Source organism: Sus scrofa, chromosome 2, assembly GCF_054392235.1.
Source record: "Sus scrofa isolate SSC_HxYL_T2T_F1_AM1 chromosome 2, Sscrofa_HxYL_maternal_Yorkshire_Landrace_v2.0, whole genome shotgun sequence".
In the NCBI taxonomy this organism is placed as follows: domain Eukaryota; kingdom Metazoa; phylum Chordata; class Mammalia; order Artiodactyla; family Suidae; genus Sus; species Sus scrofa.
In genome coordinates, this window is record NC_139384.1 from 162,023,615 (window position 1) to 162,048,999 (window position 25,385).

The 25,385-nt window shown below is 58.1% G+C and overlaps 2 protein-coding genes and 1 long non-coding RNA gene across 10 annotated transcripts in view; 2 read left to right on the top strand and 1 right to left on the bottom strand.

The window, feature by feature from the left end:
- SYNPO (synaptopodin) overlaps nt 1–5,069 on the top strand; it is a 52,113-nt gene extending 47,044 nt beyond the window's left edge. For both annotated transcript variants that reach the window (XM_085015080.1, XM_085015082.1), the window contains one exon: nt 2,457–5,069. In XM_085015080.1, the coding sequence (XP_084871206.1) occupies nt 2,457–3,071 (615 nt within the window). In that variant the 3' untranslated portion in view covers nt 3,072–5,069. The remainder of the gene's footprint in view (nt 1–2,456) is intronic.
- Nucleotides 1–22,770, bottom strand: part of LOC146405842 (uncharacterized) — a 71,427-nt gene extending 48,657 nt beyond the window's left edge. For both annotated transcript variants that reach the window (XR_014839168.1, XR_014839169.1), the window contains exons 1-2: nt 22,508–22,770; nt 10,693–10,871 (exon numbers count right to left, since the gene is read on the bottom strand). This is a non-coding gene — a long non-coding RNA (uncharacterized LOC146405842). The remainder of the gene's footprint in view (nt 1–10,692; nt 10,872–22,507) is intronic.
- On the top strand, nt 6,881–23,556 carry MYOZ3 (myozenin 3). 6 transcript variants are annotated; one of them, XM_021082320.2, is made up of 7 exons: nt 6,881–7,455; nt 8,712–8,773; nt 16,659–16,813; nt 17,658–17,711; nt 17,814–17,949; nt 18,312–18,474; nt 18,952–23,556. In XM_021082320.2, exons 2-7 carry the CDS (start codon nt 8,713–8,715, stop codon nt 19,241–19,243), a joined length of 861 nt encoding a protein of 286 aa, XP_020937979.2. In that variant the 5' UTR covers nt 6,881–7,455; nt 8,712; the 3' UTR covers nt 19,244–23,556.
- The last annotated feature ends 1,829 nt before the right edge of the window (nt 23,557–25,385 follow it).

The following is a 25,385-nucleotide window of genomic DNA, read 5'->3' on the forward strand; positions in this document are numbered from 1 at the left end:
CCTGCTTTGGGGCTGGGGCTGGGTTAAGTGGGTGCCCCCTTTTGAATTATCACCCATGTGCATCTCCGGGGAGTTCTGGTGTACACGACACATTGACATCTTTGTCAGAAAGTGAATTGTTCTGATTCCCCGCAGCTTTTTGTGTTATACCCCCCCCCCCAACACACATATACATGCACCAAGTCAGTACCGAGACCTGGCAGTTCTGATGAGGTCAGGCCCTGGCCCACCTCCAGAAGATGACGAGCTGCTCCCCGCCGCCCCCAGCATCCCAACCAAGGCATCCTGAGAAGTCCATGCTACCACTCCTTCCGCTTGCTGGCCCTCGCCTTCCCCTGTGGCCACCAAAGGTGGAGACACCCTTGGAGATTTCAGACAGTTACCGCAGCTCCTCCTTGCCCCAGCCTGCTCCTCTCCCGGATGAGAACCCTGGCCCCTCTGCCTCAGGGTTTGCTGATGGGCTCGGCTCATGATTCTTGGCCCCACTTGCCAGCCAGGCTGACTGAAAGATTCCTGAAATGGCTCACAGACAGCAGCTCGCAGTGTCTCTGGTTCACGTGTAGGCAGCTCTGACACTGGGAGTCAAGGAATGGAGCCCAGGCTGAGCCTTAACTTTCCTACTTGATGACTGGGGCCTTGGAGGGGGTCCCTAACATGACCATCCCGTGAAAACCAAAGGACTCGCTCCACTCCCGAGTCTGGGCTCAGCCAGTAGCTGCCGCGTTTGGGAAGAGTCTTTATGGCTTCCTTTTGATGGGCGAAATTAGATGCTGATTGGAGGAGAGGCTGATGGCTTGGCTGTGGCTGGTTACTGATTGGATGAGAGAATGGATCTTATGAATGGTTCTAGATTTTTTTTTTTTTTTTTTTTTTTTTTTTTTTTTTTGTCTTTTTGCCATTTCTTGGGCCGCTCCTGCAGCATATGGAGGTTTCCAGGCTAGGGGTCTAATCGGAGCTACGCCAGCCTACGCCAGAGCCACAGCAACGCGGGATCCGAACCGCGTCTGCAACCTACACCACAGCTCACGGCAACACCAGATCGTTAACCCACTGAGCAAGGGCAGGGACCGAACCCGCAACCTCATGGTTCCTAGTCGGATTCGTTAACCACTGCGCCACGCCACGACGGGAACTCCCTGGTTCTAGATTTTGATTGGGTAGGGGACACTGAAGGGAGTGACTGCTGATGAATAGGGATTAGACTGAGGACAGAGTGGACTGGCTTATTGCTGGTATATGATTGGCTGAACAGGTGGATGGTTTAGCAGATACATGCTGAGCACGGATCCCCAAGCCCTGCACTTTCAAAGCCATTCAAACTGCGTGTCAGCCTGCCTGCCGCCTCTGAGCAGCACCCAGGCACACACACGTTTCCTGGTGGGGCAGCACGCACTGGGTGTAGCTAATCACACGTCCGAACTCCTCCTTCTTCACGGTAACCTGAGTGTGATTAGGCCAGCTGTGTCCCCAGGCTACTCTGAGGAGCCAGTGAGAGAGTAAGAATGGGAGAAGACTGCAGACTGCAAAGTCCCTAAGGAGGTAGGAAGCAGGAGCGATGTGTATGGCAGAGCAGTGCTTCCTGACCTCAAAGAAGTCACCAACTTGAGCTCACAGAACCCCCACGCCCATGGCATGCTGGCAAGAACCCCTGTGAGGGGAGGGTGCTCCCCATGGAGGAACCACCCAGCTTCCTTCTGCATTTGCATCTGTCAGTGGGCACGTCCTCTCTGCTCCAGGCGTCCAAGAAGCAATTAGGAGGAGATCGTGGCGACACAGCAGGGGACTGAGGGGGTCTTTCCCAGGTCCAACCTTAATAGCAATGATCAGTAGTTCTAATCCTTGAATAGATAATATATCCATACGGTTCAAAACAAACTTACATAAGAAGTAACACATTACAAGCCTTATTCCCACCCCTGTGGCTGTGAATTCTGCCCTTTTCAGCCCATTTCCCAGCAGGGAACCAGTCTGGTTAGTTTCCCCTGATCCTTCCAGCATGTCTATGACAGCTGACCTCTGTGCCGCACTTTACTCTTCCAGGCGATCCCCCGATACTGTGATATTCATTTCCCCCAGTTAGCTCACTTACTCCTCACAACAACCCTGTGGGGTCCACGCTTATATTACAGCCCCGTGTCACGGCGGAGGAAACTGAAGCCCAGGGGCTTCGAGTGGCTTCTGTTGCTGAAGCAACTTGCCCAAGTTCATGCAGTAGTAAAGGCTTCTTAAACCGCTAGTCGTCGGCCTCCCTGTTGAGCACAGGGGCAGGCAGTGTGGGCTCTTTCTAGCTCCTGAGACGTGAAAAGCTGGGACACCTGTGTTTTCCTGCAGGCACGACCCGACTCTGGCCGCTGGCCTTCCGACTCCCAGTGGACACTGGCGACTCGGTCCCTTCCGACCGAGTACCGCCGAGCTCAGCACTAACGCCGGCCCCACCCTCTCTGCTCTCTCCCCAGGACCGCCGGGAGAGCCTGCCCACCTCCCCGCCCTGGACGCCAGCAGCATCTCGGCCCCCCAGCAGCCTGGACGGCTGGGTGAGCCCGGGGCCGTGGGAGCCGGGCCGTGGGAGCCGCATGAGCAGCCCCCCGCCGCCGCCGCTGCCGCCGCCGCCCATGTCCCCTTCGTGGAGCGAGCGCTCTGTGTCCCCGCTGCGGCCCGAGCCCGAGGCGCGGCCCCCCAGCCGCCAGCTGCAGGCGCTCCTGGCGCGAAACATCATCAACGCGGCCCGGCGCAAGAGCGCCTCCCCGCGGCCGGCGGGCGCCGAACGCCTGCGGCCCCTCCCCCCGCCCGGCGCGCCGCCGCCGCCGCCGCGCATGCGCTCGCCGCTGCCCGCCCGGCCCAGCCCCGCCGCGGCCACCTTCGCTCCCATCCCTCGGAGCCCGCTGCCCGCGCCGCGCAGGCCCCTCCCCTACCGCCGCTCGCCCACGGACTCCGACGTGTCCCTCGACTCCGAGGACTCCGGGGCTAAGTCGCCCGGCATCCTCGGCTACAACATCTGTCCCCGAGGGTGGAACGGCAGCCTGAGGCTCAAGCGCGGCAGCCTCCCCAGCGAGGCCTCCTGCTCCACCTAAAGCCTCCCTGCCCACGGCCCATCCCGCCCCGGGAGGGCTGAACTGAAAGACGAGTCATCGGGTTGGGAGACCCCAGCACCACGACCCCGAGGGGTCCGGCCTCTTAGATAAGGGGTGCAGGCCTGGGGGGGGCGGAGGGGGCGCGGCGGTCCGAGCTGGGGTCCCAGCCCTGGCTCTGTCATTCAGTCATTGTGGGAAAGACCCTTCCTCCGCTCCTCAGCTTTCCCATCCATAGAGCTTTGGCCGAGGCGATCTGCAAACGTCCAGATCCCCCTCCGTCAGCAGACACGCCAGTGCCTTGGCCTTGGAAGAGGGCGGATCTTGTACGTATGGAGCCTAGACTTGCTGCTTTGAAGGGCTCCTTCCGCCTCCCTCCCTTCCTGGCCCTGCTCTCTGGAGCCTGGCACTGGACGGGTGTGTTCAGAGGATCCTAGGTTGCCTGGCCAGGCCCTGGCACCAGGTCCCAGGCAGGAGCAGCTGTTTTCCACCCCTCCCTGACAAGCTCTATTTTTACCTCGGTGACCTTTAGAGAGGGTCTCCCAGGCCGGCTCAATGTGCCCTGCCTGCCTCTCTGGAGAGAAGAGGTGGGAAGATCCCTCCCCACGCAGGCTGCCCAGGGCGTTGCAGCCAGAGACAGGCCCATCCTAAGGCGAGGGTCTCCCCTCGGCCTGGTGCTTGGCCTCCGGGAGTGATGCGGGTGCTGCCCGCCCCCGCAGCCCCGACCTGGGCCTTCCAGGCAGTCGGGGCAGGCTGTGGGCTCACGGCTGAGCTGCTGAGGGAAGAGTTGGCGGGGCTCTCTGCTGTCCTCTGGCTGTATCCTCTGCGGCCCATTTGGAGAGAGAGAGCCCAAAGCTTCCTTGTTAGGGAAGTATGCCAGCAGTGGCCAGGATGCATAGCGGAGATTCTAGCAGGGGTTGGACTGGCTCGGAAGACGGCCGAGGGCTTGCCCAGTCCTGAAGGCACCCCATGGCATTAGGAAGGGGGGAGTGTGGCCGGAGGACCGGCTGGGCAGGTGAGCTCGGGCGGGTGAGTGAGGGGTTAGACCAGAGTCTACCTGCGTTTCTGGTCCCTTAGGAAGCACCTGAGTGTTTAGTTCCAGGCCACAGCGTCCCCATCGTGACCAGATGAGCGGGCACTGTTCCCCCTCATCTCTTTCCCATTGCACTCTGGCCTCGCCAGTGTCTATGCCCGTGACCTTGGGGTGCCTGGCTGCAGGCCCTGGCCTGCCCTTTAAGCCATAATGACTGATGCCAGTTCCTAGGAAGGACACGGGGAGGAACGTGCCCCAGGGCCATAGTGTCCAGAATTGGCTGGTGGTGCCCTCTAGAGGCTCAGAATCTCAGCTTCAGGATACTAAGTGTGGGTAGGGGTGGGTGGGGCGGGTGGGGGTGGGGTGGGCTGGAACTGGCTGAGGGCCAAAGCCATGGGTGTAGGTGAAAGGACACCAGGATGTCGCTAAAGGTGAGGGACAGAGGGTGACCTTGGGTTAGCGGTTAGCCTCACACACCCCTCAGGGGGTTGCGAGCGAGGCTAGGACCAGCTGGGGTCGGACGGGAGAGAGTTGGGGTCAGGGTGGGCCACTCTGGAGTGAGGACGGATCCCAGAGGGTTCCTAGGGCCTGAGGGTGGGGACACAGGCCTTGCTGGGAGGAAGAAGTGATGGTGCCGCAGCTTGTCCATCACGAGCGATCACACTGCTGAAGTCCCCACCTGCTTCAGGGACCCTGGTAGCATGAGGGGCTGGGGCTAGGGGCCTCTTTCAGAGAAAAACCACCCTCAGGTCACTGGGTGATGCAGCGGCCGAGAAAAATCCACTTCCACCTGCATTTCTCCCAAAGGGCCAGCAGGAGGCAGCCTTGGGGAGCTGCTGCTCATCCTGGCGGTCCCCGCCTTCTTCTCCCCAGTCCTCTCAACTAACACTAGAGATTGCCTGTGCCCTGCCTTTGCCTCCTGTAGAGTTCGGCTCTGGCTCTCAATAAACGCTTCCTGCGTCTTTCTACCTCCTGTGTCATCTTCCACCGTGTTAAAGCCTTTTCCACAGCCACGGAACAGCCTGTGCGACTCCAGGTGGGTGGGAATGTTTGCTACGTGTGGGATGGGAGCCTCGGAAGCCGCGCCCATGAGGAGAGACGGGGAACAATGAGAACACTCGGGGCCCAAGAAGAAGTCCCCAGGCTGGAGTCCTGTCCTGTCCTCTGCTAGCTGCGTGACCCCCGGGACCGCCCCCTTCTCTGGGCCTCAGCTTCCCTGTCCGTGTAACACGGGAGCCAGGCAAGGTGACGTCTCGAGGTGGCACTGCCCAGGCCCCGACACGGGGCACTGTCCCTGGAGTGGGCCAGTTAAGCTGTGTCACGGCCCAGTGCTCTGGGGCTGCTCCTTGACGGCAGGTGGGGGCTGCGGGGAGGAGGAGGCGTTCCTGTGAGATGTAACGTCAGGATCCAGGCAAGCCTAGTGAGCTCAGGCCCCAGACCATCAGAAGTGCTGCCCTCCTGATGGGGGCATCTTTGCCCAGAGACAGGGACTGAGGCCTCACCGGGGAGCACCCCTCACCTTCCTCTCTGGGAAGCTGAAGTCAGGTGGTGCGAAGCGGAGTCTAGGCTTCCTCTTAAGAGGGCATGAGACACAGGCCCTGGGACCGTCCATCCTCCCACAGGGACAGGTGCTCCCCGCCTCCGGTGCAGCCCTGCTGGGAGCGGTTAGTGCACCTCTGACCCAACCTCTTTTTTTAAGGGCCACAACCTTGGCACATGGAGGTTCCCGGGCTAGGGGTCTCATCGGAGCTGCAGCTGCCGGCCTACAGCACAGCCACAGCCACGCCAGATCCAAGCCACATCTTCGACCTACACCACGGTTCATGGCAACGCCGGATCCTTAACCCACTGATCGAGGCCAGGGATTGAACCTACGTCCTCATGGGTACCATTCGGCTTTGTAAACCGCTGAGCCACAATGGGAACTCCAAGGGACTAGAACTCTTCTTGTGCCTTTTTGCACAGCCTTGACTCTTTGTTTTGTTGGGGTTTTGTTGACCCATCCTCCTCCTCAGCAGGAACCTCTTCTGAGCACAGAACCCCTTCCTGTAGCTGTCCCTGGTGTCCAGACACCTGCAGACAAGTTCATCCCAAAGTGACCTCGGGATCCGCGCCCCTAACCATCTCAGCCCGTCCGCCCGCCACTGTGACTTTTCCTTAGTCATTCAAGCCAGAAAGGGGAGGGGCCCCTCCCTCCGCCCTGGCCACCGGTCACTCGCTCACCAGGACCTGATGAGTCTGCAAATGCCCTCAAGGCCCTCTTCTCCTCTCCGTGCCCTGTGTCACCGCCCCAGGGGCCAGCGGCCGCCAGCCCTCACCTGACCACGGGGAGGTCCCCCTGCCTGCCGTCTCGCTCCCACCAACCCACTTGCCGCCGGGCAGCCAGAGACAACTTTAGAAAATGCCCTCTGACTGCTCCGTTCCACCGTTTAAACTCCAACAGCCCTTTTTTAAAAAGTTCCTTCTGAAAAGCCTGCCACCATCTGGTGCCCGCCCACCTGTCCGGCCTCATCTCTCAGCAGCACCGCAGCCCGCAGCCCCACGCTGCTCGCAGGCCCCAGCATCCTCCCACGGCCCGGCCTCGGCGGCCTGCAGCCCGGGCCCCGCTCTGCCCCCGGAACTCCCACCCAGCCGTCAAGGCGCAGCTCGCACGTCCCCCCCGCCCCCCGACCGGCCAAGGGGACGAGCATTTTCCATGACGCGGCGCAGGGGCTGCTGCCGGGCGGGACACGGGCCTGGCTGAGCTCCTTGAGGACAGAGCCCTGACTTAGCTATTTTCAGTCCGTGGCAAGAGGCTCCGGGAATGTGAGAAGGTGAAGGGGAGGGAGAGAGGGAGGCAAGCAAGGAGGGAGCGGACGGAGCGCCAGAGCCTCTGGGGGCCAGTCCTTCGTTCAGCCCACTGACCCGCCCGCTCATCCGTTCGCTCAGTCCACGAGGATGTGAGTTCCTCTCAGGCCCCACGCGAGGCACTGAGGATCCGCTCAGAGAGCTCAGGTGGCCGGCGACGCACTGGGGGCATTTCCAGGTGACTTCGGGGTGTGCGCGTGTGCCTGTGTTGTGCGGGCGTGTGCAAGGCCTCCCACTTGCAAGGGCCTCCTGCCGGGGCACCTGTCTTCCCTGGGGCCTGGGGCCGCGAGCATCTGTCCCTGGATCCTGTTGCAGCCCGAAATAAGGCTGTGAGCCGCGACAAGGCAGGGACGGCTCTGGTCAGCTGAGGCCAGAGCTGGGCGCAGGGCACACCCGGCGCGCCGACCGCCTGCCCGGACAGCGACCACTCGACTTGCGGCTTCCCGATAGAGGTGTCAGGTTCGAGGGTCTGACACACCCTCCTGCCGCTGCGGTTCCATCTCTCAGGTGCCAAGACCCAAGGGGAGCCGGCGGGACTGTGGGGAGTGGGCAGAGATGAGCCAATTCCCAGAGCCGCCCCTGCAGAAGGGATTCAGGGAGTGTGGGGACTCGGGGAGCCTGACCCTGAGCAAGGGAGTCTCTGCTCTGGGTTTCTCTGGTTAAAGGGGAGGGACAGTTCATGGCTCTTTTCAGGACTCCAAGACCTGAAGGCAGGAGAGGGAAGCAGGGCCCTGTCTGTCCAACAAGGGTCCTCCCCAGTGCCTGTGAGTTTCTGTAAGGAGGGTGTTTGCCAAGAAACATCCCGGGACCGTGGAATCCTAAGTGGCCACGGGACTCGCCACTGGCCCCCTTCTCACGGCCCTCAGCCCAAAAGCATGCGGGCGTGCTCACATCCGCGTGCGGTTTTAGGAGTGTGGATGGACTCAAGCCCCTCCAGGGACACCCCCCCCCCCGCCCCCGGCCAAGCCCAACCTCCTTGCGTTACCCAGGGGGATGGTGGGGGGAGACAGAGGCAGAGCCGCTCGCTCACGGCTCCTGAGGGCGGCAGGGACGGCGATCAGAATCAGGTTGCCCAGCTCAGTGCCCACTGACCAGGGGCTGAGCGTGCGGGCACGGGGACAGAGGGAGGCGGTGGCTTTTCTAAAGGAAGGAAGCCAAGCAGAGTGGCTGGGAGTGAACGAGGCGGTCAGAAGGCTCCAGGGCTCTGCCTTCTCTACCGCAGGCAAGTTGCGGACTCTAGAAGGGGGCTTTGGCCCTCATGTCACGTGTGAATCACCTCCAAGAGCCCCGGAGGTGCCAGCAGGGGAGAGAGGAGTGGCAGCTTCGTCTGCTGCGGGGTGGGGGCGGGGGGCAGACAGGCCCTCAAGCCTCGGAGCTGAGGAGCCGAGGGAGCCCAGCCTCTCGGACCAGGTGCAGCCCCAGCCGAACCACCCACGCACCCCTCCCTGGCTGCAACCCCCAGCCTCTTTCAGCCTCTGTGGAGAGTTCACCAGAGTCTGTGGACGACAGCCCGAGACCCCCGCCCCTCCCAACATCCCAGAAACTCTCCCGACGAGACAGTGCTGTCCTAGCAGGCGTAGCAGATTTGGGTGACCTTGAGCTGGTCTCCAGCCCTCCACGGGCCTCAGCCTCCTCTTTCCAGCTCACACAGCCCCTGCTTGAGACTCTGGGGTGGGCCAAGGCTGTTCAGGGCCGGGGCCGGGTGGACCGCGGATGGGGGCACGGGGCAGCCTGGCCCATCTGCGGGCGTCTCTCTTCCACAGGATGATCCCCAAGGAGCAGAAGGGACCAGTGGTCACCGCCATGGGGGACCTCACAGAACCAGGTAAGGTTGGCCCAGCCCTCGTTCGGTCCCCAAACCCCGTCCTTTCGGTCCCAGAGGGCAGCCACTCAGGCCTCCCGGCGCCAGGCCTGGACAAACAGGTATGAGTTCCAGGCCAGCCTGTGGAATCTGCCAGCGAGGCTGGGAAGCTTCCCGAAGCATTGGGAGGGGCCTGGCCCTGATGTCCACACACCCACGGGCTGAGGCTGTGAGTCCTGGACGGGGCCGTGGCCCCAGCCGAATCCTCACTTCAGCCCCGAATTGAGCTCTGAGGGCTCTGGGCCCAGATCCAACCCTAATGAAGGCACAAGCTCCCTGCATACTTGCCCTCACTTACTCTAACTGGGGGTCCTGGGGAGCCCCCACGGCAAGAGACAAGGCGTCGGGGAAGCAGGGCAGGGGGCGAGAGCAGGCTGCCCCGTCTGACTCAGACTGTTTCATTTACAAGCCAATTCACACAATGGATAAATCATCCAACACACATGTTTATCAACTTGATAGGACCTCTTGCTGCATTCTCGACATAATGTTAGAGTCTATTTGGCCTACTTTAGAGCATTTCAAGTATTTTAAAAATAAATTCAACAAAGTCAGGGCTCTCAAACCAGTGTGAATCACGGTGACATGGCATTGTTGATTAAAAATGCAGATTCCCGGCATCCACCTCCAAGCGTGCTGCTCGGGGGGCCCCGGGAAGAAGCCACACTTTAGCCTTTGAGACAAGTGCCCAGGTGGGCGGCGAGCCAAGCTCTGGGGCGCTCCCGGCTGAGGGCACTGCTGCGGTTTTGCTCTGCAGAGGCCTAAGAAAAATTTAGTCACGTTGTGTGACTTGATCTGTGTCGTGTGTTTCATCTGTGTGTTCTTGTCTCCTTTTGTTGGTGTTGGGTTTTTCCCTTTCCGACTTTTCTGTGCTGAGACATTTGGGCTTTGTGAAGTACTGATGCCCTAATTCGAAGGACGGGAAAAGACGTCTTCCTTTATCTAAGTGACTAATCAGCCACAGACTCCGCCCCCAACATCGACACACATCATTTACGCCAAATGCGAACTGTTGCCCATTGTGAGGATATTACTTAAGGACAACTTTGAGAATCAGGAAAAGTAGGAAGAAAACACTCGCGGCCTCACCAGCAAGAGACAGCCATTGTAAAATAATCGTAATAAATCACTTACCGTTACTGTGTCCTCCTCGTGTGTCCGGCGCTGTGCCACGAGCGCTTACACTTTATGTCACCCACGCGCAACCCTCACGACAGCTCTGTTGGACATGGTTCAGCCCATTTCGCCAATGAGAACACTGAGGCTCCAACACTTAGGGGCTCCCATATTTAGAAGGTGCTCGAGCTGAGGTTTGACCCCAGATCTTTTTGCCACCAAAGCAGCTCCTTTACCAGACAGCTGTATAAGTAAACCCTTCATTTTATAAAATATTCAGACAAAACGAACGTGGATGACTCTGAACGTGAACGTGCCTCCCAGCAGAACCGTCTGGAGATAACCACTGTTAACGGCTTTGGGTAAACGCTTCTCGGTTCATGTACAAACATCTTTACACGCACGCACGCACGCGGGGACCGAACACCATACCCGGTGCTCGGCGTCAGTGCTCGTCCCTTGGCAGCTGCACAGCCTTCCGCCGGCCTAGAGGGACCGATCGCAGCCCGGCCCTGCCCCGGCGCCCCCAGCACAGAATGTGCCACACACATGACGCGCACTCAGCCGAAGGGAGCACGAAGCCCCGCCCCACGTCGGCGCCCTTAGGAGTCGAGCCTGAGGAGTCCCAGACTAGGGACCTCTGGAGGTCGTGCTCCCAGGAGAAAGGAAGTGACGGAAGCGAGGGCGGGGAGGAGAGGGCTAAGCAAGGAACGCGCTGCCCCGCAGACGCCGGCCCGGGCTCCGCAGGCGGCCGGGCCTCCACTCACCGGGCAGGTCTCCGCAGAGGGTGCGGCTGGGAGCTGTCAGTCACGGACGAGGCCTCCGGGCAGCCTCCGCACGAGACCGAGCCCGGTGTCCACGATCTGGAAGCTGCTGCAGTGGACATCCCCGTGGGTGTATCTTCGGACCATGTCCATTCAACTTCTCTCCCGACGAGGATGGGAGCCTGGAAGGAGACGGGCTCGGTCAAATGGCTTTCGTATTTACAGCCTTTTGTTTTTTGAATATTGAGCTCAGTTTATCGGAATAGCATTTGAGAATATGATGCCAGGGGATTTTTATTATGTTTTTTTTTCTATTTCACAATCTCATTAAGGATACCACATGACATAGAAATGTCTTATCTCCTGAGGCTCCTCTTAGCTTTTTTTTCTTTTTTGTCTTTTTGCTATTTCTTGGGCCGCTCCTGCGGCGTATGGAGGTTCCCAGGCTAGGGGTTGAATCAGAGCTACAGCCGCCGGCCTACGCCAGAACCACAGCAATGCGGGATCCGAGCCGCGTCTGAGACCTACACCACAACTCACGGCAACGCCGGATCCTTAACCCACTGAGCAAGGGCAGGGATCGAACCCGCAACCTCATGGTTCCTAGTTGGATTCGTTAACCCCCGCGCCACGACGGGAACGCCACATAAACATATACTTTAAATACGTGAGTAGAATCTTGGAATGAAGATTCTTCCGCCACTGACTCTCCCCCTTAACCCACAGCGGATTCGTTCTAATGCTACCTATGGCAGGTGCTCTCTATTTGCTGGAAAAGGGGGGAAAAAACTCAATCTCCTTTTTCGTTTTTTATTTTTGTTTTCATTTTCTTTTTATGGCTGCACTCAGGCATATGGAAGTTTCTGGGTCGGGGATCGAATCCAAGCCGCAGCTGCAGCCCTCACGACTGCAGGAACACGGGACCCTTAACCCGCTGGTCCAGCGAGAACTCCAGCCTCCTGCAAAGGCTGTTGAGGAGCCCAGGGAATGGAAGCGCCACAGCCCCTGCAGGGCCCTCAGTGCAGCCTGGCAACCGCATCCCGTGCCCTCTGCGCTCCGCCGCTGCTGCCGGGACTCCTGCAGCCCCCTTCTCCGACGCTCAGTCTCTCCTCCCTCCTTCAGTCTCAGCCCAGGACTTGCTTCTTCCTTCATTGAGACGAGTAAAGTGGCCAAAAGAGAACTTCCAAGGCTTCGGCCTCCACATCGGTGTCCCTGCTCTCGGTCTTCCTTCTTGATGGGACAGGGACGCTGGCCTTGCGCGCGGCGGAAGCCAGCGCTTCCCGCTCTCCTGCTCAAGGACATTCCTTCAGGAATCTCCCCGCTCCACTGCATTGTCAGATTTCCTCCTCAGCTAACACCATGCTATGATTTTTCCTTCTTTAAAGACAAGCAAACGAGGAGTTCCCTTGTGGCACAGCTGGTTAAGGATCCAGCATTTTCACTGCAGCGGCTCAGTCGCTGCTGTGGCCTAGCTTCAATCACTGGCCCAGGAACTTCCACACACTGTGGCCCTGGCCAAAAAAAAAACGAAACAAGCCGACCAACAGCCCAACTCCTCTCTGCTCCCGCAGCTGCCTCCAGCCGACTCCTTCAGAGCACAGGGCCTCAAAGCAGCTGCAGGGCCGCCCTCCCCGCTTCTCTCTTTTAACTTTTATTAAACCTCTTCTGCACAGACGGCAAATCCCCACAGCTGCCCTTTTACTCCTGGAGTCCAGAGCGAATCCCAAAGGGCGTGTCATTCCAGCCCGCAATGCTTCCCGAGGCGTTGCGAGGTACTAAAAGGGACAGCTCCTTACATGTCACAAAGGTACTGACACGCTGAACAAAATCAGCAACACTGGTTTCATCCCATGTAATGACTCAGACAACGTCCTCCGTGTTCTAGCGTCACTGGGGAGCGGAAGGACCCGAGGTCACACTGGGCGAGAACATGACCCAGCTGCACGCACACAGCAGCGCTGCTACGTCCAGACATGCCGCAGCCTGTCCCACCACAAGTTCAAGTTCGGTTTCCTTTGCCCATTTCCTCTAGTAACCATGCCTCTGCTCTCTGTATGGACGTGTCTGTGTATGCTTGCTAAGGTCTGATCATGTATTTTGGTTCTTTGTTTGTTTTTGGTTTTTGTCTTTTTGCCTTTTCTAGGGCCGCACCTGAGGCATATGGAGGTTCCCACGTGAGGGGTCGAATCGGAGCTGTAGCCACTGGCCTACACCACAGCCACAGCCACAGCCACAGCCACGTGGGATCTGAGCGGCATAGACAACCTGCACCACAGCTCACAGCAATGCTGGATCCTCAACCCACTGAGCAAGGCCAGGGATCGAACCCACAACCTCAGGGTTCCTAGTTGGATTCGTTAACCACTGCGCCACGACAGGAACTCCTATTTGGTTTTGTTCCTTTGTTCGGCTGCACCTGTGGCATGTAGACATTCCCAGGCCAGGTACCAAACCCAAGCCATAGCAGTGACAACGCCAAATTCTTAACTGCTAGGCCACCAGGGACTCTCAGTTTTATAGTTCACATTTAAGTGAAATCATTTGGCGTTTGTCTTTATCTAACTATCTTCACTCGGTGTAATACGCTCAAGCACCACCGTCTTTACTTGGCAGCTGTGTCTCTCGGGTCTCCTTTTAGCTAAAATACTGCCCCCTTTCCTTCCACGTCTTTCACTCCTTTGAAGAAACCAGGGCAGCTGCCCTGCAGAATGTCCTGCGTCCTAGATTTGGCTCATCGCTTCCCTGTAATGTGGTTAAACTCGTCCTCTGTCCCTTTGTCCTTGAACCTTTTCCAATAACGCTTTCACACCCAAAATACTCCGCAGGAACTGCTTTTGTGGAGGTTACCAATAGTCACACCTGGGACTAAATACCACGTCACCTTTCAGCCTTCATCTTCCTTGGCACATCGGCAACTCTTGACTCTCGAGCAGGCCGTCTCCCCGACACGCTTTCATCATCTGTTTCTAGGACACTGCATCTTCAGCTTTCCTCCAGCCTTGCGGGGAGCTTCTTCCCAGGCTCCAGGGCTGGGTTTCACATCCTCAGTCTAAATGCCGGAGGCCCCGGGCTCAGCCTTTGGTCTCTCGTCCATATCCTGGCTGCTGTCCCCCAGGCTCCGGGCGCAAGGTGCGTTTGCAGGGCTGGAACATGAACCTCGTGCATCAAGCTGTAGAGACGACACCTCTGCGCTGCCCATGCGGGTCCCTCTCCTCACCATCCCGCCCCTCCTTTCTTCCAAAAGACGCCCCTTGTTGGGCCAGCGTGAAAGTCGCATTTTGCTGCGAGGAAAGCACGAAGGATATGGATGGACACCCAGGCGACCAAAGACAGTCGTTGGCTCTGGAATCCCCTCCGTGGCTGTGACAACTGATCGTAAAACCATGAGAAAAGAGACAGATTGAACAGTCTTCATTTAAGAACAATAGTAAATACCGTTTGTACGTTCCTGATGCCCCAATTTTTATGTTTGGGTCCGTTTTCTCCTGTGAACATAGACTCGTATATCCAGCTTCCTCCTCAGCATCTCCACTGACATGCCCACCAGGCTCTGCAAACTTCATGCCCAGTTGTGCAGAAGAACTAAATAGACATTTCTCCAAGAAGACATATGGGTGGTCAGTAGGCACATGACAAGATGCTCAACATCACTAATCACTAGAGAAACGCAAAGCAAAACTGCAATGAGGGACCACCTCACGCCCATCAGAACGGCCATCGTCAATGATTCTACAAGTAACAAGTGCTGGAGCGGGTGTGGAGAGAAGGGAACCCTCCTGCACTGCTGGTGGGAATGTAAATTGGTACAAACACTGTGGAGAACAGTATGGAGGCACCTCGGAAAACGAAATATAGAACTACCATGTGACCCAGCAACCTCACTCTTGGGAATATATCTCGACGAAACTATAACTCAACGATACATATGGAGTTCCCACTGTGGCTCAGTGGGTTACACATTTGACTGGTGTCCATGAAGATGCAGGTTCCATCCCTGGCCTCACTCAGTGGGTTAAGGATCTGGCGTTACTGTAGCTGTGGTGTAGGCCGGAAGCTACAGCTCTGATTCAATCCCTACCCTGGTAACTTTCATATGCTTCAGGTGTGGCCCAAAAGGCAAAACAAACAAACAAAAACATAAAAAACCCCACACCTCTATGTTCATAGCAGCACTATTAATAATAACCAAGACATGGAAACAACCTAAATGCCCATGAACAGATGAATGGAATACTACTCAGCCATAAAAAAGGATAAACTAAAGCCATTTGCCACAACATGATGCTCCTAGAAACAAACATACTGAGTGACGTCAGAAAGGGGACGAAACATCACACTAACACTTACACGTGGAATCGAAAAGACGGCACAATCGACTCTCCCTGCAAAACAGACACAGACACAGAGAGAACAGACGTATGGTGGCCAAGGAGGAAATGGGAGGGAGAGGGGTGGACGGGGAGTGTGGGGTTAGCAGATGCAAACTCCAACATCCAGGATGGATAAACACCAAGGTCCTACCACACAGCACAGGGAACTGGCTCCCAACTCCTGGGATAGACCAGGATGGAAAAGAATATTTTTAAAAAGTATATATGTGCATCACTGAGTCACTTTGCTGTACAACAGAAACTGGCACAACATTGTAAATCAACTATAATTTTTTTTAATTTTATTATTTTTTTATTTTTGGCCTTTTTTTTTCAGGGCTACACTCACAGCGTATGGAGGTTTCCAGGCCAGGGGTCAAATTGGAGCTACAGCTGCCAGCCTACACTACAGCCACAGCAACTCGGGATCTGAGCCGCGTCTGCAACCTACACCACAGCTCACAGCAACACCGGATCCTTAACCCACTGAGCAAGGTCAGGGATTGAACCCCCAACCTTATGGTTCCTAGTCAGATTTGTTTCCACTGCACCACAAAGGGAAATGCCTTAATTTAAAAAAATTTTTAAAAACATGCCCAGTTTTAAGGTTAGTTTAGGGAGGGAGTTCCTGCTGTGGTTCAGCGGAAACGAATCTGACTAGGAACCATGAGGTTGCAGGTTCGATCCCTGGCCTCGCTCAGCGTTGCCGTGAGCTGTGGTGTAGGCTGGCAGCTGTGGCTCCGATTTGACCCCTAGCCTGGGAACCTCCATATGCCGTGGGTGGGTCCCCCACCCCAAAAATAGAAAATCAGTTAAGGGATTCTGACTATGGACTAGGCATTAACTAAAACAGAAATTCATTCCCTTGAGAAGGTGGAGATCTTTAATTGATAAACACAAGTTACAAGCAGCTACGCTATACTTTCATTTCCGTTGAAAGAACACATTAATACAGAGTCAGTGAAAATGACAGGAAAGGATACCCAGACACCAACAGCGGGGGGCGGGGGGAGGAGAACATGGTATCTTTCTTTTCTTGTTCTCATGTCTATATTTTCTAGCTTTCTTCAACGCATACATACGCTGTTTTTACAATAATAAAGGGCTATTTTGAAACTCGAGGAAGGCATGTCCAGACCGAACAGCGGTCTTTCCCGAGGCCCCCGCCTCCCCCAGCCTCCCCAGCGCAGGGAGCGGCTGCTCCATCCTCGCAGCGGCTCAGGCCGGGAACCCTGCCCCGTCCTCCAGTCCTCCCCCCTCACGTCCCGCACCCAGGGCCCGCCTTCATAAGACGTCTAGAATCCCATCGTTTCTCACCCCCCTGGACTTGTGCGGGCGAAGAGCTGCATGGGAAACACCCGGAATGAATACACCTGGCCAAGAACATCCGAAACGAGGCTCTTTCCACTCAAATCATCAAGCTCATGCACATTAAACTCAGGGGAGTCATTTCTGCACGGTGGGCGGCCACAGATTCCACAGGATAACGACGCCCAGGGCCAGCCCGGGCGGGGAGACGCCGCGGACGGGGCTGGGAGGGTCCCCTAGCGCGGCGCCCAGGAGGACGGGTGCTGAGCGCTCGCCCGGCCTCTCCCGCAGCCCCCCTGCTGGATCTGGGCAAGAAGCTGAGCGTGCCTCAGGACCTGATGGTGGAGGAGCTGTCGCTGCCCAACAACCGAGGCTCCCTCCTCTTCCAGGAGAGACAGCGCCGCGTGCAGAAGTTCACCTTTGAATTTGCGGGCAGCCAGCGGGCGGTGAGTAAGCCCTCGGACGCGCAGGAAACCGGGCCCAGAGAGGGCCCGTTGCTGGCCTAAACCAGACCGGGAGCCTGGGGAGACCCCCTGGCCCCCATGGAGTCGGCGGGGGGAGAGGGGCTCAGGTTCCAGCTGCGGAGGCTGTGCTGGTGCCATCAGATAGACCCCTGTCCTGCGTGGGATCCTAGAAAGGGGTCGGCCCTTCCAGCATGTTCCCCAGGAAGAGCCGTGGAGGGAGAGGACCCCGGCTCCTATAAAGAGGACACGGGGAGTCAGGTGCTCTGGGCTGAATGGGTAGCAAGTGGGATTTAGACTAGACCTGAGCGAAGATGGAAGAGCAGAGCCGCGCTCTGCCCAGAGAAGGAAAAAGGCCAAGGCCACCAGGCAGCTGCAGCGGAGGGGGAGGCAAGAAGGGCTTGTCCTCAGGCTTCAAAAAGGCGGCAGCTTCAGGCACTTCTCCCACATTTTCATTGGAGTCCACCCCCCCCGGGTGAGACGGGAGGTGATGAGAGGGGACAGGACAGGACAGTAAGACGACACAACCCCAACTTCTGCTCGTCGCCTCCCGCTTGGTGATCAGGGAGTGATGTTATTACAGCCTCGTTCCGGAGAAGGAGACGGAGGCTCAGAGAGGCTGAGCGCGCCCAAGGCTGACAGCAGCTAACACTCGAGCCTGCGTCTCGGTTCCAGGCACTGGGCTAGGCAGTCTACACTGTAAACTCAGGAGAGGGCTCAGGTTCATTCCCCCCCGCCCCCACCCCCGCCTTCTTACCCAGTGGAGGGAGAAGCCTGGTACTTGTCCTGCTGAGCCTACCAGTTGAGGGATTCGTTTGTCCCCTGACAGAGTGCGGCAGGAACTGCCCAGGGGACGGTGACGGCAACGGCGACGCCTGGGAGGGTGAGTGTGGACAGGGACCTCCGGGGGGGTGGGGGGGTGGGAAGGGGTCAGGCAGTTTGGGTTCCCGGTCCACCGCCTCTGAGCTCCTGCCCCTGTGCCCAGGCTGCCAACAGCCCCGAGGGGCAGAACTACAGCTCTGAGCTCCATGTCTCCCTGGAGTCGCCGGGAGGCCCTGAGGACGTGCAGCCGGCAGCCCCCCGGGCTGTGAGCGCCCCCAGCCCCAGCGCCCTGGCCCCTGGTAAGTGGCCTCCTCACATCCCGGGACCAGGGCACGCTCTGTGGGGGTGAGGAGGGGACACCCCAGAGCATCAGGCCCCTTCCTTCCCAACATACACCCTCTGCGGACCCAACATGGGCCCAGAGAGGCACAGTGACATGCGGAGGTCACGGAGCAAGTCTGTGGCCCAGCCCGCGAGGCTGTGCCCCACCCTCCCTGTTTCCAGGGCAGAGGAGTCCTCTCTGGCACCACGACACCTCCCACCCCCACCCCGCCGCCTCCCCTCTCCCAGCCCCTCTCTTCCCTCGTCTCCAGTGTCTGTGGGGGGGCATGGGACGAGGGCCGAGGCAGAAAGGAGCCCAGGCGCCCTGCTCCGCCCCTAGGCTATGCCGAGCCACTGAAGGGCATCCCTCCGGAGAAGTTCAACCACACCGCCATCCCCAAGGGCTACCGCTGCCCCTGGCAGGAGTTCATCAGCTACCGGGACTACCTGGGCGAGGGCCGAAGTCACACCCCCAGCCTGGCGGATTATCGCAATTTCAACAAGTAAGGCGAGGCGGGCTGCTCGGGGCGAGACTGGAGGGAGGCTGTGCCAGGAGCCAGTGGTCCCCACAGCTCGGCTGCGCTTCCCGAGCACGTGCCACAGGTCGATCGCTAGCCCAGTGCTTTACATGCATCTATGGGGCTCTTGCTAGAACTCAGGACAGCGCTCGCCTTAGCACACAGCGGGTGCTCAATCCATGCACAGAATGAGTGGGGGCGTGCAGCGCGCATCGTGTTGGACCCTCCTCCGCCACAGGGTGGGGCGGGTGCCACAATTTCTCCTATTCTCCTGGTGACAAGCCTGTCAACCATCTGCCCAAAGTGACAAAGCAAGGAGGGTGGCAGGGCTGGGGTCCAAGACGGACTCCAGAGCCCAGTCCCACGCCCGCTATGTGCGGCCTCCTCCATCACATGACAGCGCGAGACTTCCCCCGGGCTCGCCAGTCCCAGGCCAGCTCACCCTTGGCTCCCTTTCACCAGCGGTCGGGAAGAGGCCTCGGAAGTAACCTGGAGGCTGAACCACTGCGGGAGCGACAGTGAAATTCTGGACACCAAAGTGAGAGCCACAGAGGAGAGGCTCATGGTGTGTAGACCACGGGGCCTCCAAAGGGCTCAGTGTCATCTCCACGCCTGGCTGTGTGACTGCGGCCCAGTGACTGAACCTCTCTGGGCCTCTGTCTCGCCACCTGTAAGAACGCCTACTTCGAAAGCTGGCTGTGGCGGTGGCGTGAGAGGCTATAGGCAAAGTGCCTGGCAAGTGACACACTCTTGATAAATGGTGGCTGCCGTAATACTTATCGTTCTCCTTACTGTCATCCACAAGTTGAAATGATGGCTGGAAAAGTCAACAGAGGCGAACTGGAAAGGGAGAAATTTAACATTCTGCCCTGGCGACCTGGGAACACCCCGCAGCGGTCAGGACAGGGGCTTGGTGCTGGAGGAAGGCCTTGGGCGGGGGTACGTTGCGGCAGGAAGTGGCTTCCTCGGCCCAATGCTCTCTCTGAGAACCGCTCCTCCGGCCCGGGCTCATTCATGAGAAAGAGGAGGGTCCGGGGAGGCCACAGTCCAGCTCTTCTCAGCTCAGACCACACGGGGAGACCGTGTCCGTCTAACAGGCGCAGACAGATGGGCTGCCGGAGCCGGGGGGCTGGGCCCCGAGATGAGACTGCTCAGGAGGGAGGTCGCTGTCCACGAACGGCTGACAGCCAGGGAGAACCAGGACGAGAACCGGGCCCAACGGGCACTATGTAAACTGCAAGCCACTGGCAGAGGTTTTGGGGTGTCCTGGCAGGCAGGGCTGTCACTCCTCCTGCGGCCCTCAGATCCTGCCCGTCCAGCTACTTAAAAGCCTCAGCAGACATTCCGTGCCTGCGGCCAGCTTCCAGGCCGGCCAGGGCAGGTTGCAGCCCCATCCACGACCCACCAAAAGAAGGAGGGTCTTCGGGACCCTGAGCCCAGACCCCGAGTGAGGCAGGGAGACAAGGAACAGCAGCATTGGTGGCCAAGCTGTGCTCGGGACCAGGGCTCTGGGCTCCCCATCAAGGGCCCGGCCGTGAGGCCTGTGCAACTTGGACACGGCCCAGCCTGCTCCCGTGGGGCCCGGCTGCTGCCACCACAGCCTGGGTGGTCCGAGCAGAAACCCTGTCCTGGTTGGAACCGGGGCCCTGGCCCAGGGGTTGCCTTTTCACCCCAGAGCAGGCATTCCCCTGCTCCTGCTGGTCCTGGGCTGCAGGAAAACACTGCATGAGCACAGCTTTTTATTTTCTGAAAATTAAACAATAGCTTGAAAACATGTACTTACGTTATCTTAAACAAACAAAAAACAAAAAACCCTAGGCAACGACAAATAAAAGTAGGGCCCCTTTGTTCGCCATCCCCCAGTTGTCCAGGGTCTCGTCCCCGCCCCGAAGGCCACACTGCCGTGCACACGTCTCAGGACTTCGCCAGGAGCAGCCGCATCCCTGGGGGCGGCAGTGTCTCCTGCACGTGTCTGTGTTTGATTCCGCGCTTCGCACCCAATGCCATGCTTCTGAAACCTTCCTTTTGAGTGCCTACCGCTCGCATTCCTTTCAAGCTGCCGTATAGCCCTCGGCCGTGTGAATGCACCCCATCTGCCCCAGCCGGGCCACTGCCATGGACACCTGGCTCGCCCCGGCCCGTCCTCATCGCCGCTTCTGTCTGCCCCTCTGCGCTGCCCCAAGCCATAGGCTCGCAGGCGGAGCTGCCAGCTGACAGCGTTTGCACATTCTCAGGTTTAAAAGATTGTTGCCAGACTGTCCTCCAAGGTAGGAGCACTGGTTTACCCTCCAACCAGCTGTACCCGCCTGAGACCCGGCCGTGACCATGCGGCTCCCTTGCCAGTCGTCCAGGGAGAAGCGGCCTGTCTCCGCCGGGATGGCATCCCTGCCTCTGCTGCTCTTTCTAACCCGCTTTCGCTTTCCCGTGGGTGCTGTGCTGCCCTAAGGGGGTGAGAGGAGGAGGAAAACCCATCCCAATTCCACTTCCTCTGGGCCTCACCTCAGGGGAGCCCAGAGCTCTGCCAGGACCACCAAGTCGACCTCTGAAAACTGCCCTCCTGTTTCCGAGCCACAAGGAGGAGGAGGAGCCTGACAGGAGGCCGACCAGGGGCCGGGCGGAGCTGGAGGAGCCTGTTAGGGAGCAGAAACCCTGCTGCAGGGGAGGCGAGGCCCAGAGAGAGGCGGGGAGGCTCAGGGGACCCACACGACTGTCCTGCTGCTCTTCTCTCCCCAGGACCCCCGTGCCCTTTGGAGGACTGCTGGCAGGGGAGACCCTTCCGAGGGCAGGCACCCCGTCTGTCCCGGAGCTCAGCAGCGGCTTGGAACTCCTCCGCCTCAGACCCAGCTTCAACAGGGTGGCCCAGGGCTGGGTCCGCAACCTCCCCGAGTCTGAGGAGCTGTAGCCCAGCCTAACCGTCCAACCCCCCACCTCTGGGTTCGGGCACCATCTGGAGACAGCCCATGTGGACGACACTCCAGTCAGCAAAGGGCTGTCGCACGCAAAAATCTTACTGCAAATGGCCTCGACGGTCACCAAGTTCAGCAGTCCCCAGATGTGGTGGGCGTCCAAATTACCTGGGGCCGGGGTTATTTCTAGGACCGATCTCCGGCCGGTCCAGACCACGGCGTCAGTATCTCCTGAATGGGGCCTCTTTTAGTAGCTAGCACTCTAGCTGCCCCCAGGAGCACGTGTCCCTGGCGTGTGCCTTCCCAAACCACCAAGACCTTCACAGCCATGCCTCCACTCTTTCTGCTCCGGTGCTCTAGCTTATACCCTCCACCGACAGGGAGCTCACTAGCCACCTGTTTACCTGTGACTCACTCAGATAATTAGATTCTCCTCTTACTGAGCACAGATGGTCTTTATTTATGCTGTTAACATCCTCTAGGCACCTACGGTGAGCTAGCCACGGTGCCTGCTCCGGGCGAGTGTGTGGTGCATAGGCCCAGCCCCAGCCTTGGGAGCAAAAGGCAGTCGGGAAGGCAGACCTGTAAGCCGTTAAGTGGTCTGAATTTCCCTAAAGCACACTGATTGACCACCGCGGAACAAAGGGCCTCAAACAGAACGGAGAGAGGTCTCTGGCCCGGAGCGTGGGGCGGACTGTGGGAAGCGTCCTGGAGGACTGGAGTGGGACCTGGAAGGGGAGAGTCCATCGGGGAAGAGGGCATGAAGGGAGGGCACTCCTGGCAAGCAGACGGAGTCTGCAAAGGTGGGAACGGCGGTGAGCAGGTGTCCTAGAGAAGGGGGAGGGGGCCAGGACTCCTGAGAGGGCCAGAGTGGGGGGGCTGCGCCAAGGAAATCGAGGTTCTTAGGCGGGGGAGTGAGGGGTCCTTCTGGTCTCTGTGCGGGGCACGGACTGGAGAGGACTGAGGCCGGAAGCCAGGAGTCCTTCAAGCAACACGGCCTGGACGAGGGAGGCCGCTTTGGGGTGGAAAGAAGGGGTACCCCGGGCCCCTCGCGGGCAGGGGCAGAGCGGGGCGCTGACAGAGACGGCTCCGCTCCAGGCCGCTCCACTCACCTTTCGGAGCAGGCTCCGCCGCAGCTCTTGGCCTGGTCTGCAGCCGCCGCGGCCTCTCCTCCGGCGCATCAGGGAAAGGGGAAGGCAGGCCCCCCCGCAGGTGGCGGTGGCGGTGCCTCGTTGCTCGGGCTGGGAGCTGGTTCTCCACAGATCCCGTTTCTAAGTTTCCGTACAACTTTGAGACGAAAGTATTGTCCCATTTGACAGACGTGGATATCCAGGCTCAGAGGGGGAAGTGACTTGTCCAGGCACAGAGCCAAAGTGGGTCTCTTTCCAGAGGAGTTTCTCGCCCCCCGCCCCAGCCACACTGTGTGGTCAAGCCAGTGCCCATTGGCTCTGCGATCACCCAATCAGCTTTAGGTTTAGAGGCGAAGGGGCGCGGTCAGGGAGGGTCTAACCCCCACGCGAGTTCTGAGAACTCACGCCGGCCTCGCGGTCCAGCTGTGAGCGGAGGCGAACCGGAGGCCCTGCACAGAGATTGGTGGGCATAACTCGTACATAATAAGCCCTCGGCCATCAGATTTCAGGCAGCTCCTGCTCTGAGCTGGACAAGCTGTCCTTGCAGGGAATATGCAGCTTGAGAAGCGGCCTCCTGGAAATGTCGCTGGGGAAGCTGAAACCTGAAGGAAAGCCTGTGGTGGCTGGAGGGTCCCGTTGGACATGACCTCCCGCCTTCCCCGCTGCCCCCCTCTGCCTCTTCGCCAACTCCCTCCCCTAGGGAGACCAGAAGGCCCGGAGTCCAGCTGGTTCCCAGGTGCACGACAGTGGTCGCGTTTGCCTTTTGCTCTGGAGTTTCCCTGGGCCTGAGTCTTGGATTTGTTTGCAATTGATGTGTTGTCTTGAATTTGGGGGCTGCCATCTGAAGTCACCTTTCCATGAGCTGAAAGCCGACCATTAAAGCGTCTGAAACACACACGAGAGAACTGGGGCTGCCTTGGGTGGCTCTGTTGTGCTCTGGAGGTAATGGCAGCAGTCAGGTACAGAAGAGGGGGGCCTGGTGGGGAGCCTGCCACACCCCAAAGTAAATTCTCATTCATTTTTTCTTCTGATGTGACTTTTGCTGATGTTGTTTTTTAAAAAGAAAAATAATGGCGTTCCTGTTGTGGCGCAGTAGAAATGAATCCACCTAGGGACCATGAGGTTGCGGGTTTGATCCCTGGCCTTGCTCAGTGAGTTAAGGATCCAGCATTGCCATGAGCTGTGGTGTAGGTCGCAGACGCGGCCCGGATCCCGTGTTGCTGTGGCTGTGGTGAAGGCCGGAGGCTACAGCTCCGATTCGACCCCTAGCCTGGGAACCTCCATATGCCACTAGTGCGGCCCTAGAAAAAAGACAAAAGACAAAAAAAAGAGAAAAATATTGTAAAAATAAATAAACGAAGAGGGAAAAGATGAAGGTATCTGCCCACAGAACTCCTCCCACGCACACCCCGAGGCCTTCCCACCCCTGCCTTCTGCCCCATTGCCACGCAGCACAGGCAACCACTGGGAAGAGCCTGGTCCCTTTGGCATTCCGGACTTGCCTGAATAAATACGTGCATGGATGTTCATACCTCAGTACCAAGATATGTCTTTTAATGGGATCATACAATATTTGGTATTCTGTGTTTTGCTTCCCTATCTGTTTTTTATTTTTCAGCTGCAAGTGCAGCATATGGAAGTTGCCTGGCCAGGGACTGAAATCTGAGCCACAGCCATGACCTAGGCCACAGCTGTGGCGCTGGATCCGTCAACGACTGCACTGGGCTGGGGATCAAACCCGCGCCTCTGCAGCGACTTGAGCTCCTGCAGTAGGGTCCTTAACCCACTGTGGCACAGCAGCAACTCTCTTATGTTGCTTCTTTATTCAACAAGTAAAATTTGGATCCTGAAAAAGCAGGTCGTTAACCTTTCATGTAACTGGGGGCTAAGTGAGCCCTTCATATAAACTCTCTACTTTTTCCTGTTTTCATCTTTTTTTCTTTTTCTTTTTACAGCCGCACCTGTGGCACATGTAAATTCCTGGGCCAGGGGTCGAATTGGAGCTGCAGCTGCAGCCTACACCACAGCCACGCAACACTGGATCTGAGCCACGTCTGCGACCCATGCGGCAGCTTATGGCAACATCGGCGCCTTAACTCACTGATCAAGACGCGGAACAGATCCTGCATCCTCACAGGGGCAACTTCTGGCCCTTAAGCCGCTGAGCCACAACCTTGTTTTTGCTCTTTTCATGAACAAAATCAAACAGTGACACAGACGTGACAAGGGCAGAGAGTAGCTCAAACACTGGAAACCAGACCTGAGACAGAGCAGCAGCGGCTGCACGTGACCTGCAGTTACAGACGTGCCAGGGCAGGCTCTCGGCCACAAAGTGGTCGGGAAAGGAGGTAGAGGGGCCAGCGGGTCACTGATACAAGGGGCTGCTTAATACGAAAGTCAGCAGAGGGGAACTGAGGAGGAAAGGCCTGTGATGGTGAAGGAACACGATAAAACGCTTCGGGGAAAGCTGGGCGATTTCCACTGCTGGTTCTGGGCGACTGGTTACACAGACACTCCCTCTGAATATTTAATTTAATTGTCCATTTGTGTTTGTGCACTTTCTCTACACATACATTTTACCAAAATTATCTCTTTTAAAAAATTAGTGGACAGATTAATAGAAGATCAGGTGTACGTGAGGAGAGAATTAGTGACCTGGGTAGCCCACGATGCATCACAAAGAGGGAACGAGAAGGACAGTAGGAGAGAGAGATGGAGAGATACGAGAGGCCAAGGCCGAGGACAACATCCCGTCGTAGCAACAGGAGTTCCAGCTGGCATTTACCGCGACTCGGGAGTCTCCAGAGCTGATGAAAGACACAAACTCACACAACCCTCACCCATCAGGAGAAGGACAAAT